Source organism: Phascolarctos cinereus, unplaced genomic scaffold, assembly GCF_003287225.1.
Source record: "Phascolarctos cinereus isolate Bilbo 61053 unplaced genomic scaffold, phaCin_HiC Scaffold_4;HRSCAF=312, whole genome shotgun sequence".
Taxonomy (NCBI): domain Eukaryota; kingdom Metazoa; phylum Chordata; class Mammalia; order Diprotodontia; family Phascolarctidae; genus Phascolarctos; species Phascolarctos cinereus.
This window is the reverse complement of record NW_027555847.1, coordinates 717,780,299-717,796,133: the sequence shown is the minus strand read 5'-3', so window position 1 is coordinate 717,796,133 and position 15,835 is coordinate 717,780,299. Positions and strand designations below refer to the sequence as shown.

Sequence of the window (15,835 nt, the reverse complement as noted above, 5' to 3'; positions counted from 1 at the left end):
TTTTACAGCTGAGGAAACTGAGGCTGAGAGAGATCTAAGTTATAATCATAGCTATCATTTTTATAGCTCTTTAAGGTTTGCAAAGTTGTGTGTGTGTGTGTGTGTAACTGTAAATTTGATCCTCACAACAATCCTGGGAGGTAGGTGCTAATTAGTAGCCCCATTTTGTAGGATAATAGGAAACTAAGGTAGATAGAGGTCAAACGACTTGCCCAGGGTCATACAGTTAAGCTCCTCAGTGGCTGGGGCAGGATTCAAACTCTAGTCTTCCTGACTCCAAATCCAGCACTCTATCCCTCAGCTGCCTTCCACCCTTCCTTCCGTATGCTGGCTGAGTCCTGAGTTATGTGCCTTTCTCCTTTCTGACATTTCAATTAGCAACTCAGGCAGATGTACTGTGCCCCATCATTCATTCATTTATTCAATAATTGTTTATGTATAAGGCGCTATGGTACTGGGCTCAGTACTTCTACTAGACACTTAGTGTTCTAGGCTAAATTCAACCTTCTCCTGGTCTCCCTTTTATGTCATGGCTAGGCTAGGCTCTTTCCCCTTTGCCCCATGCCTCTGAGCTATCCCACTGTGTGCCCCAACAGGAGTACCTGGAGTTCCGGAAAGAGAGGAGTAAGATGTTGCTGTCCAGGAGAAACCAGCTGCTTTTGGAATTCAGTTTCTGGAATGAGCCTGAGCCTCGTGAGGGCCCCAATATTTACGAACTAAGGACTTACAAGCTGAAGGTGATTCTGGGCTTCCTCCCTGCCCCGCTCTCTCTTTTTCCCTCTCAGAGCCAGATTCAAGAGGCCATGGATATTGAAGGTCCCCACAGCTCTGCACCTGGCCACCACTGTGCTGTCAGCCCAGCCCAGCCCCATTCCTATCCCACGTTCAGCTAATCCAGTGTGCCAGATACTTGGCAAACACTTGCCATGTTCAGGGCATTAGGAAAAGGATTATGGTACAGAGAAAACACAGCCCTTCTCCTGAAGAGCTCATAGTCTACCGTGTCATAAGACACAGACAACTGGTAATGACATGATGATACCATAACTCGAATTGGGGGAAAAACCCATTTATGAAATACTTATTATCCAATACAAATCCAAAGTGAAACAGTCTCTGCCATTAGGGATCTTATATCATTTTTTAAAAAATTGGATCCTTTTAAAAATGGACTTTTGTTATTTTATTATTTTTTGAAAGTTTTTGTATTGGTATCTTTTTTTGTTACCCGATGTTCATTTCCAAGTGTATCCTACCCTCATCTTCTACCCTTTGTGCCATTCTCTGTAACAAAGGATAAAAAAAGAGAGGGGGGAAGGAAGAACAGCAATTCAACAAATGTAATCAACTTGTAAAATAATCCTGTTGTCCTCCATTTCTGAAAAGAGGTAAGGAGTAAATCCCTTTTGTCAAGTCCTTGAAGTTTTACAAAGTCTTGTGAAGTAGATGGCACCGGTATTGCTCTCCCCCATTTTACAGATAGAGGACACTGAGGCTCATTAATGTGAAATGATTTTTTGCCTCTGTACTTTGCATTGTAGGATAGCTAGCTCATTAGCAAAGTATTATATGAGATCAGAGGAGCAAAAATCATCTCTGATAGGAGAAATCAGGGAAGGCTTTCTGGAAGAAGTGACCATGAAAAAATGGGTAGAATTCATTAGATGAAGAAGAAGAGTCATGGTTCCACTTAATGCTGAGGGAAGGTTCAGGATTAAAGTGAACTGAGGTCTCTGGGATGGAGAGATTAGTGTCCCTTTTTTTGGTGTTTCTTATTAGCCTGGGAGCTGAAGTTAATATTAGAAGCCAATGTCTGTACTTACTAATCCCTTATGTTTCCTTTCAGCCAGGGACCATGATTGAGTGGGGAAACAATTGGTGAGTAGGCACGCTGGGCCTGAAAAGAGCGTGGGGGTGGGGGGCAGACCATTCTTGTCTCATCAAGACCTTTTGTTATTTTTTTAAGCAAATAATGTATTGCTATGTTGGTTTTACATCCCTTCATTTCCCAGTCTTTTCCTTCAACATATCCCCCTGCCAAAGAGCCATCCTTTATGATGAAGGAAAAAATTGAGCAAAACTAAACCAAAACATTTGCCAAATCTGACATCATGTGTAGCGTTTCACACCCCTTCTCCATCGCCTCTACGATGATGGGAGGGAGGTACACTCTCATCTCTCTTCTTCAGGGCCAAACATAATCATTTTAGTTGCCCAGAATTCAGTTTCACTTCTTCTTTTTTCCCATTTCCTTGTAGTCATTTTTTATGTTGTTTTCCTGGTTCTACTTATTTCTCTGTGCGTTGGTTCATAGAAGTTATCCTGTACTTCTCTGAATCCTTCATAGTCATCGTTTCTTATAGCACAATCCTATTCCATCACATTCATGTACCGTAGTTAGTTTAGCCATTCATTCCCTAGTTGATGGGCATCAGCTTTGTCTCCTATTCTTTGGTACCTCAAAAAAAGAAAAAAAAGTCCATCACTGATTATTTTGGCATCTATGGAACCTTTCTTTTGGTCATTGACTTCCATGAGGTATATGATCTCTGTGTCAAAGAATAGGAACATTCGGATAACTTTTCTTAGCATATTCCAATTTGTTTTCCAGAATTGGACCAATTCCCAGCTGTACCAACAGTGTGTAAATATTCCTGTCTTTCCATGACCCCTCCGACGTTGTCTCTTCCCATCTTTGCCAATTTGTGGGCTGTGATCACTAAGACTTCTCTTATAATCCCTTCCGAATCCCTTGGCACCCTGTCACCTTTTTATGTCTCCCCTAGCAGATCAGGGCTCAGATGGAAGAGGTGACAGGTTTAACTTGTCAGTCTCCAAGGCAGCAGTAGCATTCTCCCTATCTCCACATTTCTCCTCTTCCCCTCACCAAGCCTTGAGAACAAGGTTAATATTCACTGGCATTCACATAGGGTTATAAGGTTTGCCGAGCATGTGATCTCCATAATAGCAATAATAATGATGACAGCATTTATGAATTATTATTTGTATATTTATAGAATATTAAGTTTTACAAGGAGTTGGGCAAATAATATCTCTTTTTATCCTCACATGTATTGCAGATATTATCTGGGAGGTAGATGCTATTATGATATCTGTTTTACAGATGAGGAAACTGAGGCAGACAGAAGTTAAATGACTTGCCCAAGGTCAGACAGCTAGTAAGTGTCTGGAGTCAGGTCTTCCTGACTGTTGGCCCAGCATTCTATCCACTGCACCAAATAGTTGCCTCTTATCTCTTTTGAGGCCCATCATCACCTTGTGAAGTGAGCCAATTAATTGACCTCAACTCCATTTTCTCTTGGAGAAACCTGAAAGTGACTTGTCTACAGTGACACAGGTGGGAAAAGTTGACCTTCATATTGGAACCCATATCTGTTATTTCTGAGACTGGTGTCCTTGACCCAGCACCATGAGCTCACACTGTATTGTACCCAGGCTCCAGGCCATGTCAGCTGCTGAGCTACGGCCTCTTCCTAACTTGTGTTCTCTCCTCCAGGGCCCGAGCAATCAAGTACCGCCAGGAAAACCAGGAAGCCGTGGGTGGCTTCTTCTCCCAGATTGGAGAGCTCTATGTGGTCCACCATCTCTGGGGTAGGTTGGTGTTTCTCTCACTTCTTGTCTCTATTGCTAGCTGTGGGCCAGAAGCAACTAGGGAAGAGCAATCTATTACCCACTCCCTATTTTCTGAAGTGTGGCTCGCTCGACTAAGACAAAAGAGGAAGAGAAATCTTGGGAACTTAAAAAAGAGAAATAGAGTTTCCTTCCTGTGGCCCAGTAGATGGTAGACTAGGGCCTGAAATGTCCTCTAATGTATGTGGATGTAAGCCATACTGGATACTGTAAGTAAATAAGTGAAAAAATATCAGTCCACATCTAGGCAACACATTTTAGAACAGGGGTTCTAGATCTTTTTTTGTATCACGGACCCTCTCACCCCCTTTGACCATCCAGTGAAGCCTACGGACCCCTCCTCAGAATGTTTGTAAGTGGTTGAAAGAAATAACTAAATTTTGGTTCGAGATGAGTCAAAACAGAGATTATTGTTTTCCAGTCAATTTCACAGACCCCCCTGAAATTCATCCACAGACTCCTTTATGTTCTAGAGCAAGGGACATGTGAGTCCCACCTTGTTCTTCCCTCCTCAGACCGTATCTGGAGTCCTATGTCACATTTTAGGAAGAACGTGAGGGAGGAGGGCTAAGAGGGTGAGAATACAGACCATATGAGAATTGATGAAAAGAACTGCAGGTGTGGATTATTGAATATACTGTCAGACTTCGATGTGTGTGTGTGTACCTGCATTTATTTCTTCCTTTTTTTCTCCCTTGTTCATAGTGACGGGTGGCTGGGTAGGGATAGATTCTGAAATGAAGGTGATGGAAAACCAGAGTGATCTGTATAAATTTAGAATTAAAAAGACAGAGAAAGAACAGGGCATGTTTACCCTAGAAAAGATCAGGCTTAGCGGGGATTTGATGTCTGTCTTCTTTCTTTGTCCCTGAACTTAACCAACCCCTATAAAATGAGCCTTTGTATTTACATATAAAAAGTAGAACAGAAAAAGGAGGATTATACATGAAGCTGTCTTCAAGTATTTGCAATGGGCTGTCATGTGGAAGAGGGATTAGCCTTGTTCTGCTTGGCCCTAGAGGGCTGAACCAGGAGCAACGTAAGATACAGAGATTTAGCTGGATGTCAGAAAACCCCAATCCCTGTGACAGCTGCCCCAAGGTAGGATGAGCGGCTTCCAGAGGTGGCAGGCTGGCAACTCCTTTTTGAAGATTTTTAAGCAGAGGCTGGAAAATGGAGCATTTGTCAGAGATGTTGTTGAAGATTTTTATTCAGTTGGGACTGGATTCCTTTTGAGATCCCTTCCAACTCAGAAATTCCATGACCAGACTTACCTTCCTCCATTAAGAATGTTATAATCGAACAAACCCCTCAAACCCACAATAGCAACTCCCATTTCTATGATTACATCATCATAAATATTCCCTTTTGGTCTTGTGACAATTCAGGAATTCAACATATTTTAATTTCAGTTTCACAGACGTCGAAACTGAGAGGTTATGGGACTCTTCCTAAAGCCAGTGGCAGACCCTGGATTTTGACCCTTGTTCCGTGGATTCCAACATCCACACACTTCCCATGATGCCATCATCCTTGTTAGATGCCTTACACATAGACTTAGATTTGGTGATCTAATATCAATAGGGATAAAGGCGGCCATTAGCCCATCACAGACACCGGTGGGCACACTAGGTCGGCCCTTGGTATGTTCAGGCCGGTATTTCGTCCCACTCCAGCGGTGACTGCAGGACTTCTTTTCGTTTGGATTTATTGATATTCCATGCTTGGTAAAGACAAAAGCTGACTCCTCTGGGTAGGAATCACTGAATCTAAGAAATGGAAGGAACCTCAAGCGCCCTGCCTCATCCCCCAATCCATACACCAAAGGACGTCGAACCATAACATACCCAACCTCTGCTTGGTGACCTCCAAGGAAGCAGTGCGTACTGCCTCTCTAGTCAGCCCCTTCCATTTTGGGAGAGCTTTCACTGGGCAGAGGGTGGAGGAGGGAGTGACTCCTGACATCAGGCCTAAAGAAGGGTTCCCCTTCTGGCTACGGAACCTGAACAAGGCTGATCCCTCTTCCATGCGATAGCCTCAGCTATCATTCCTTATCTCTGCCCTCCCCTGCCCCCCAAGTCTTCTTTCCTTCAACTAAGGAGTGTTTTCTCTCATTCACCAAAATCCCCAGGACCAGCCAGACATGTCCTGGAAGCTTGGGCCTTGTGCCTTCCATGGGGTGAAGAGACATTAATATTTTTTTGCACCTAATTATATTTTATTTTTTCCCGATTACATATAAAGGTAGTTTTCAACATTCAGTTTTGTAAGATTTTGAGTTCCCAATTTTTCTCCCTCCCTCCCCCCTCCCCAAGACAGCAAGCAATCTAATATAGGTTATGACAGTAAACAATTATTAAGCACTGTGTGTCAGATGCTGAGCCTGTGGGTCTTAGCTCCTCAGTAAAGTGGACCTAAAGCAGATGTCTTTCTGGGAATCGTACAGATGTTCCTAAGCTTAAGAAGAGACATAAGTACCACCTGGCCCTGAAATCCCAATTTAACAAACACATCATGTTTCTTCCTCTAGCCTATAAAGACCTGCAATCCAGGGAGGAAACTCGGAATGCCGCCTGGAGGAAGAGGGGCTGGGACGAGAATGTCTATTACACAGGTAAGGTGCTTGGCAGACCATCCTACTTTTCTCAGCATCCGACCTCATCACCACCACCCTCAAAAACAGGACTGCTATTAATAGATCAATAAGCATTTAGGAAATGCCTATTAGTTCCCAGGTACTGTGCTAGGTACTCAAGATACAAAGACGAAAACAAAATTGTTCCTGTCCTCAAGAGGGTTACATACTATTGGGGCCAGGGAGAGTGCTGGTAAGAAGCAATGTAGTGCAGTGGAGAGGACCTGACTTTGAATTCAGGCTTTTGTCTAGCTGTGTGACCTTGAACGAGTCGCTCAGTTTCTTATTTGTAAAATGAAGGATTTGGCCTAGATAGTCTCTAAGGCCCCTTCTAACCCTCAGTCTATGAGCCTATGATTCATGACATTTCGTGTGCGTGTGTGTGTATGTGTTCTCTTTCATCCCCACCCACCCCGATAGAATGTTAGTGCTTTGAGAGCAGGGACTACTTCATTTTTGGTTTTTCCATCGCCGGGTCCCTAGCAAACAGTAGGCACTCAATAAAGGCTTGCTGCTTGTTTGCTTGATTCTCAGCAGCAGGTGGCTAGGTAGGGTTTCAGCTTGAACACATGGATGAGAGAGTTTGAGAATAACTGCTCTAGCATCTTTGGGCTGTCCTATAGCAGTTATTGGCGGCCCCAGCAAAAGGCTCATGTCCCTCATTCATTCATCAGATATTTCAGAAAAATCTGCCAAATGTAAGACACTCAGTAAGATACCTTTACTAGACACTTACATGGTCCTCTCCATCGAGAGAAGGGGTCGCTTCTCAGCCCTTTCCTCTTTCCATTTCTGCTCCATCCTGTGGCCTCCCCACGGGAGGGAGCTTGGATAATATCTATATGATGAGTTATCATTTATAGTATTTTTTCACAAGCTTCTCTGAAAGGGAGGCAATACAAATCTTATCCTCATTTTACAAGTGAGGGGACTGAGTCTCAGAGAGATAAGGCAGTTTTTTCCCAGACTTACACCTACAAGGAGTCCAGGGCAAGAGCCCAAGTTCTGGGCTCTGGGCTCTTTCCACCAGCCCATGCTATTTTCTGATCTGTCTAGAGCTGGTGTCAGTAAACTATGGCCCGTAGGCCAAGTGTGACCCGCTGCCTCTCCTTTTTGTAGGGACTGTGAACTAAGAGTGGTTTTTACATTTTTAAAATGGTTTTACTTTTAATGTACACGTAATAATTTAACACATGTATGCTAAATGTTCGTGTAATAATTTACATTTAATGTAAAAACCATTCCTATCTCTCAGAGCACACAGAAACAGGCAGTGGGTCAGATTTGGCACACAGGAGATAGCTTGCTAATGCTTGCCCTAGAGGATAGGTGTGCGGCATGGTAGCTGGGGTCCTCACTGTGTTGTAATGAGACAGAGGTGTTCTGGAGGGAGTCAGGCAGGAGCTAGTTTTAAATGCCGCCTCTATCATTTATTGACTGTATGGCCCCAGGCAGATCACTGAACCTCTCCGCACTCTGGGCAGCTCTCTATGGACCAGTTGCTGATCTGTATTGATAGAGGGAGTTTGCTCACAAATTGATAAAATCACAGGTCACTGAAAGGGGGCCTATTGGATGAACCACAGCAATTACATAGGAGACGGTCACAGAGACAAATCTGTGTAAAGAATAGACTCTAAGAAGTGGATGATGAAAAAGGAGAGAGGGCCGGTCATGAAGCAACAGCCAAGGATAGCCAGGGACAGCCTGCGTGTCCCCCGGGTGCCCCCACAGCATGGCAGGAGAAAGGAAGGAAGGCCTCTAGCATGTCGGGTAGACCCCTGGGGGTGAACTCATGGGGGGCCCTGGACAGGAGTTGATGGGGATGGGCTGCTAGTGGCATCATTGAAGGGAATGCCATATCAGAGCTCCGTTGGCATCTTGGACTTCATGGGGCAGTAGCCCATGAGATGGTGGATGTAAAGGGTTTCTCAAGCTTTGAATCACTATAGAAAAGTCCCTAGTTATGAGGGCGAGGGCTCCTCTGCACAGCCCCAGTGACCTTGCTCCTTTTTTTCCACAGTCCCTCTGGTACGGAACATGGAGTCTCGTATCATGATTCCCTTGAAGATCTCACCCCTCCAGTGACCCTGCGGACTCCTTCCTCATCCCTGGAGGGAGCTGTTAGCCAGAAGAGCCCCTCACCTCTCCTCCCCTTCCCCCCGCACCCCTCCACCGCCTCATTCCCCACTTCCCCCCCCCCACTTTCTCCGATTTCATGCCTCATTCTTTCTTTGGGGTCTGACGGGTTCCTCGGGGAGTCAGGTCAGGCTGAGGCTAGCTGAATTAGACTTAGACCTGGCTGCTTCCAATGCCCATCCACCTTCGCCCCTTTCTGTTCTTCCTTTGGCTTTGGGCAGCTAGGTGAATCAGTGGATTGAGTTTGGGGCTTGGAATCAGCAAGAAAGATCTATGTTTAAATCACGCATAAGACACTTACCAGCTATGTAACGAGCTGGGCATTTCCCTTCACCTCTCGGGGCCTCAGTTTCCTCATCTGTAAAATGGGGATCACAACACCACCTACCTCACGGGGTCGTTGTGAGGAGCAAACAAGATAATGTGTGTAAATGGCTTTGCAAACCTTCAAGCCAGCTATCATTCTTACAGTTCTCCTTGTTCTCCCAGTCTCTCATTCCCCTGAGGAAGTAGGAGCAGATCTTGGCTTCTGATTTCCTTTTCCCAAGGCCCCTCAGATCCAGCTGCCTAGACCTGCCCTTCTTCCATGTGAACGTCACAGATGCAGTCATATTTATGGAAGAGGTGGTGTAGTCCTGTGGTTAGAGCTTAGAGGCAAGAGCTGGGACCGTGCCTACCTCAGCTACTGGCTTCCCTGATGCACAGGAGCCAAGTCCCTCTCTTCACTGCTTAATCCAGGCTCTTAATATATGATCCTGAACCAGTGAGAGGGCCAGCAAGGTCAAGGCCGTTGGGATGGGGGCTTTTGAGCCTGATTTCTAGGAAGATGGGGGGCTGTAGAAAGAGCTCGCTGCCTGAGGCCAGGGGCCCGATGGAAGGACAGTCTTGTATTTGTGCTGTTCCTGTTTTTGTGGGGTCTCTGGGTTAGGCTTCTAAATAATACTGCGTCTACATACAAGGCAGAAGGGGAGCTCTCCCAGTAGGTTTCTTTTTTCTAGAGCTCTGGCCTTTTCTCTCCCCTCCCCCCACCCCATATCTGGAATGGGGGCTTTGGCTATCATGCTCCTCTCTCCTCCCTCCTATATTTCTCTTCAGTCCTTCCTGCCTTGACTATCTGCGGCCATGTGGGGATCATTGCAATACCTGGGAGGAGCAGGGTTGGGCCTCTTCAGGGCCCTGTACCCCACAAATTATGACAGGAGGCTTACACCCATCTCCCTCCAGGGTGGCCTGTACTGAAAGTCACTGACTGACCTAATTAAATATTTAATAGAAATGGTGTTTGCTCTTCTTCACTTGCCAGGAATCTCTCCCAGCTGCCCCGAGATTCCAGAGATAGGAGAGATTGGAACTGGTGAAGGGGAGGAACTGAGAAGCACTCGGACAATGAGGTTGGAACAAAAGGAGACAGATGGGGTTGGAGTTTTTCAGTGAGACACCTGGGCAGAGGACACATGGGAAAATCATGTGGATTAGCCCATTTTTCCTGAAGGATCTAGAGTCTGGGGAAGGGAAGGCTTGGGAGCTCTTTCTGAAGGTCTATCACCTGGATGGATCGCCTTGCTCTTCTTGGGCCTAGAGGGCGGAACCAGGAGCAGGAGGGGAGGAGGGAGCAGATCAGGCATTATGTCAGGCAAAACTTCCTCCTTATAATTAAAGTCTCAGGGCCAGGGTGTCTTCCAGTAAGGGCTGGATGACCATGTGTTGGGCATCACAGTTTGAGAGTTGGAAGGACTTCAGCAGCCATCTGGCCCAGCCAATACTAGAGAAGGAATCCACATTATAACATGCCTGACGGGTTGTCTGACATCTGCTGGAAGACCTCCCAAGGAAGAGAAACTGACCACCTCGCCAGGTAGTTCATTCCACGTTAGGCTAACTCTCATTATCAGGAAATCTGCCCTGGTATCAAACGTAAACGGGCTTCACTGCAAAGACCCCCTCTTTCCTTCAGCTTTTCCTAGTTGTAGAGGGGTATTTTAACTTAAATATAGAAGCAATTAGGTGGTAAAGGGGATAGAGGCAGTACCTGGAGTCAGGAAGACCTGAATTCTAAGCCTGCCTCTGACATTAGCTGTGTGACTTTGGGCAAGTCATTTCACCACCATCCCCAGTGCCTCAGTTTCCTTGTCTGTAAAATGAGGATAATAATAGCACCTACTTCACAATGTTGTTGTAAGGATCAAATGAAATGACATGTAAAGTGTTTTACAGACCTGAAAATATTGTATGAAGATTAGCTCTTATTCACCTATGGAAGGATGTGCACATAAGTCACCTTGACTTGATGACATCATAGCTGCATTTGAGAGGGTTTTTGTTTTGTTTTTACTGAGAGAAGTATGACCAGATTTTGTGGAAATCAATTCTATTACTTTATAGTTAAATTCTGCTTAAAAGGACCAACTCGTTTGACTTTTAAATTAGCAATAGTGAACAGAAAATTTGGTCCAGTGAGTACAATTGCTGTTGAAAATAAGCCCCAGAGTGAGAGGGAAGGAGACGTAGGAAGGTGGTGAGGAGACAGAGGTCAGGGATCCAGGCTGGCAGCCTGAAGAGAAGCAGAGAAACCTGTAGCACTCACACACCGACCTATTCGCTCCTGCAAAAACCTGAAATTTACCCCAGTTTCAATAAAGATCAAGGCAAACATTGTATTTCAAGAAATCACAAATGAAGACTGCTCAGCTATTAGAACCAGAGGACAAGATGAAGATGGAAAAAATCCACTGATCACCTCTTGAAAGGAACCCCCAAAGAAGAGTGCTAGTGATATCATAGCCCAAATTGAGAGCTCCTGCATCAAAGAGAACACTTCAGGCATTCAGAAAGAGGCAATTTAAGCACCAAAGAACCAAAATCGGGATCATACAAGAATTGGCAGCGTCTGTTAAAAACCAGAGAAGAGTATGGAATTCACTCTCCAGAAGGCAAGAGATCCTGGTTTACAACCAAGAATAACTTATCCTGCAACATGTATTGGAGCAATTAATGGGACCTTATTGAATACTGACATATTAATGGAAGAGAACAAAGAAGTCCCCCTTCAGAATTGCATTGTCTTCAAGGGGCATTGAAGGAGTTGAATAAGAAAAACAGAGGAACTTAGGGTTGGTTGGTTCTGTTTTGACTGTTCTTAGAGCGGAAAAGTAAGGGAGAATGAAAAGAACATACTTGCATAGAATAAAGGGAAAAGGGGATAGAACTCACTTCCCAGAATCAGGATGGATGAGAAAACAAGTATTTTCAAACATAGAGAAAAGGGTAGGGAAAACATCAAGTGAAGCTCTTACGAGAATCAGACAAAAGAGGGTTGAACACACCCCTGGTTTGGTATAGAAGCAAATCAAACAATAAAGAAAGAAGGAAAGAGTGTGAGGGAGGGGGTTAAGAAGGGAGATAATACCCGTGAGCTTATAGTCACCAGTGAAACAAACTTCTGACTCCTGAGAGGGAGAAGAAAAGAAACTTAAGGAGTGTTCATCAATCAGGAGAATGTCTGAACAAATAGTGGCCCATGAACGTAATCAAATATGATTGTGCTCTTAAGAAATGATGAAAGAGATGTTAGAGAAGTAGGAGCCGATGCATAGTGAACTGAGCAAAAACAAAGCATATATTGATAACAACATTGAAATGAAAAATGATTCAGAAAGACCTAAGAACTCTGAGGGAAACGATGGCCAACCGTGTCTCCAGTGGACCCATGAGGAAGCACGGTAACCTCCCCCTGACAAAGGGGTGATGGACACTCAAACTGCAGCAAGAGATATAGGTAGAGATATAGAAGATATATTTGTATGTGGTCGTGGTATGAATTTGTTTTGCTTGACTGCTTGTTACAAGGTTTTTCCTTTTGTGAGGCAACTGCATGGTGCTGTATATAGAGCTGATCTGGAGTTGGGAGACCTGAGTTCAAATCCAGCTTCAGCTGCTTACTAATTGTGTGACCCACAGCAAATCACTTAATCCATATCTGCCTCAGTTGCCATCTCTGTAAAATAGGGATTATAATAACACCTACCTCTGAGGATTGTTACATTTCAGGAAAGTATGTTTCAATAAAGTGCTAATTGGGCAGATGAGATAGAGGAAATGAGCAGTAACCAACAAAGAAGACTAGTGAAACATTGTTTCGAAAATATATGAAAGAGAACAGAAGGGAAGTGGAGAAGGCCGGTTCTGACAGTGATGGAAAATTGTATGCAAAGTAAAATTGGAGAGCGCTGGATTTCACATCAAAGCACCTGGGTTTAAACCCCAGTTCTATCACTTCCTAACTCTGTAGCTCTTATCAAGTCACTTGACCTCTGAGGCCCTTGGGTTCTTTATCTGTCAAATGAGTGGGTTTGACTGACTTCTCAGAATCCCAGACAAGTCTCTTAAGACTCAGAAATGAGAAGCCTCTGAGACTATAAATTGCAGACAAGGCGTTGATCTGCACTGCTCGAGGAAGTCCCTCGATGGAAATTCCCTTCACTATTGAGATAATAGGGCTGTCCAATAAAAATTGATTGAAGAATGCCTTGCCGGAAATCAGGGATTCTCAGGGATGGAAGTGAGACAAAATACCTTCCACCTCTCAGAATCCCTATTTTCTTTCAAGGCACAGCTCCATCTACACGTACCTCCTCTACCTGCGGTCGATCAATAAACGTTATCGTATTATCATTGCCTGGGCCTCTTATTTCTACCTATGCTGTCCACATCTGCTCTGCTTAACTGAGGTTAAGTGACTTGCTCCTACCCACACGGCAAAGCAGGTGGCAGAGGTGGGGTTTGAACCGGGGTTAAAGAGACTCGCGTTCTCTCCGCTAGGCCATTCTGCTGCTCGCCAGGGAGGGGAGCTTAACCAGGTGCCAGACTAGAAAAGAGGCGCTCAGAGTGCTGAGCTGAGCTCCTGGGGCCACTAGGGGGTAGCAGAGAGTCCCGGCGCGCGCCGCTTCTCCCGCCTCTTCTCTGTGGTGCTCGGGTGGGCGTGGCTTGGGCTCTCTGGCCACCGGAAGCGGAAGGCTCGCTGGCTCTCGTTTGGTCTGCGGTGGCGGCGGCGCTGCTTCCTCCCCTGTGTTCCCCTCCGGGCCCGTGGGCGTCGAGGTCCTGCTTCCATCTGCCCCACGGACGACCACGGGAGCCCCAGCGGTCTCTCCGAGCGCCAGCCCGAGCCCCGGGCCGGCCCTCAGGTACGTGCGTCCCCCTGTGGGCTGAGCCCCTCCCCCGCGGGCGCCTCGCGCTGGGCCCCCCGCCGTGCCCCTCCCCCACCCCCATGGTCCTCCGACCGAGCCTCTCCCAGGACCCCCCCCTTCCGACTGAGCTCCTCCCATTACCGCTTTCTCCCTCCAACTTGGCGCCTCCCCCAAATGTGCCTCTCTTCAGCACCCCCAACTTTTCAACTGAACCCTTCTCTCTAGCTCAGTCCCTCTCTCGGGGTCGCCATCCTCTGACTCCCCCTCCCCAGGACCGCCACGCTCCCGAATGAGCCCCTCCCCCTGCCTCCTTTCTCCTGCTCAGGCCCTCCCCAACTCTGGGTCCTTCCCTCTGAGCCTCTCTCCAGGACCCCCAACTTTCCTGCTGAGCTCTTCCCCGACTCCTGGGCCCCCCTGCTCTGACCCCCCACCTCCTCCCTCTCCCTGTGCCTTTCCCCCATCTCCCTCCCTTCCGCGAGGCCCCTCATCCATACTGCCCCCACTCCACCAACTCACCCCCCCCCCTCCAGATCCAGTACTTGTGTCCCCTGCTGAGCCTGGAACAGGGCATCTTATGGCAAGCTGTTCACAGATGACCCAAGCTTTTAGTGTGCTCCCAGTTCCACACAGCTGCTTGCTTTCACTTTATACCCGTTTCACACATACCCACTGTTTCTCACACTGTAGTCAACTTTAGGTAGGGGACATTCTATTCCCTCAGCCTTAATTTCTCCCTATAAAAAGGAGGGGGTGGAGAGAGGACTAAGTGATCTACAAGGTCCCGTCCGGTTTTAAAACTGGTTCTGTGTTCTCTTTCACTGTGCTGTGTAGACAGGAGCCATCTCAGCTGTTGTCTTTCTCCTCTCTGAGCCTGGCACAAGGACTCTTAACGGACCCAGTCTTCCTTTTTGTGACCTCTAGTATCTAACAGCATTTGACACTTGGGATTAGCTGTAGAGCAGGAGTGGACCTTGGAGCCTCTCTAGCGTAACCCTGTCATTTCACACATGAGAAAACTCAGACTTAGAGAGGTTGGATGACTTGCCCAAGGTCACACAGGCTCCAAATTCAGTAGTCGCTTTCCTGCCCCCCGGCCAGAATTTAATAAATGTTTGAGAGCAGAGACCCTCCTCCCTTGCCCGCCTGAGCTCCTGACCCCCCCCAGACTGATCTGCTTGACTGATCTCCCTGTGGTGGGTGAAGACCCGAGCCCTTGATGAGCGGCAGCCCAAGACTTCCCAGGCCAGGCCAGGGAGCGTTTGTTCAGTGGCCAGGCTCTCTGCTGAGCGAGACAGACAGAGAAGGCTTTGCTTTCAAGAGGCTCACATGCCTTTGGAGAGACACACCATGTAGACAAGCACAGGCGTGGTCATTGGAGGTGGAGGAGAGAGTGGGCACAGTTCAAAGGGATCAGGGACTGCTTCTCTTATGAGACGGCACATGAGGCCAGGCATCGTAGAAGATGGAGATGAAGGTGATGCCTTGTGGGGAGTAGGGGCTGCAGCTTAGGCAAAAGCAGGGGAGTGGAGGAGCGAGGCCAAAGTTGAGGAGTCGCTTTTAGGCCAGTGTGGCTGGAACGCAGAGCTCCGGAGAATACCTTTGGGAAGGTGGGCTGCTGCTGGGTTGTGAAAGTCTTTGTGTGCCAGGCTGAGGCATTGGTGTTTTGACCTAGAGGCTGTAGGGCCCTGAAGCTTCTTGAGCAGAGACTTGTGCTTTAGGAGGATTATTTTGACAGTCCTATGAAGGTGGTCTGGATTAGAATCCTGGAGGCCAGATAAAAAGCTATTTGAAATAGTCCACTTGAGAAGTGAGAGGGTCTGAACTAATAATAATAACAATAATAGCTAGCATTTGTGTAGCCCTTTGCATATGTTGACTCATTTGGGAGTGGAGAGGACTTCAAATGAATTAGATTTGGCAGCTGATTAAAATTGGGAAGGAAGGGAGAGAGGGAAGAGGAGATGAGCTGAGGTATTGACCTGAAGGATGGTCATATAATAAGACCTAACATGAAGAGAACTTCAAGTTCTGTACCCATTTTCTGTATATCACCTCTTTCATCCTTGCCGAAATCCCAGAAGGTAGGTGCTGTTATTAATCCCCATTTTACAGATGAGGAAACTGAGTCTGAGCGAGCCGAAGTGACTTGCCCATTGTCACACAGTAGTGTCTGAGGCAGGATTCTAGTGCAGGTCTTCCTGCGTCCAGGTCAGGACTGCAGTCCCTC

General features: G+C 46.5%; 2 protein-coding genes across 2 annotated transcripts in view; both read left to right on the top strand.

Annotated features, from left to right (window-relative positions):
- NIPSNAP1 (nipsnap homolog 1) overlaps positions 1-9,701 on the top strand; it is a 41,539-nt gene extending 31,838 nt beyond the window's left edge. Inside the window, exons 7-11 of the mRNA XM_020996669.2 lie at positions 597-737; positions 1,847-1,878; positions 3,518-3,612; positions 6,182-6,265; positions 8,310-9,701. Coding sequence (XP_020852328.1) covers positions 597-737; positions 1,847-1,878; positions 3,518-3,612; positions 6,182-6,265; positions 8,310-8,374 — 417 coding nt within the window. The 3' untranslated portion in view covers positions 8,375-9,701. The remainder of the gene's footprint in view (positions 1-596; positions 738-1,846; positions 1,879-3,517; positions 3,613-6,181; positions 6,266-8,309) is intronic.
- A 3,723-nt stretch (positions 9,702-13,424) lies between these two features.
- The window catches only part of THOC5 (THO complex subunit 5), a 29,814-nt gene continuing 27,403 nt past the window's right edge, over positions 13,425-15,835 (top strand). The window contains 1 exon segment of the mRNA XM_020996362.2: positions 13,425-13,605. The gene's annotated coding sequence lies outside the window, so the exon portion shown is untranslated.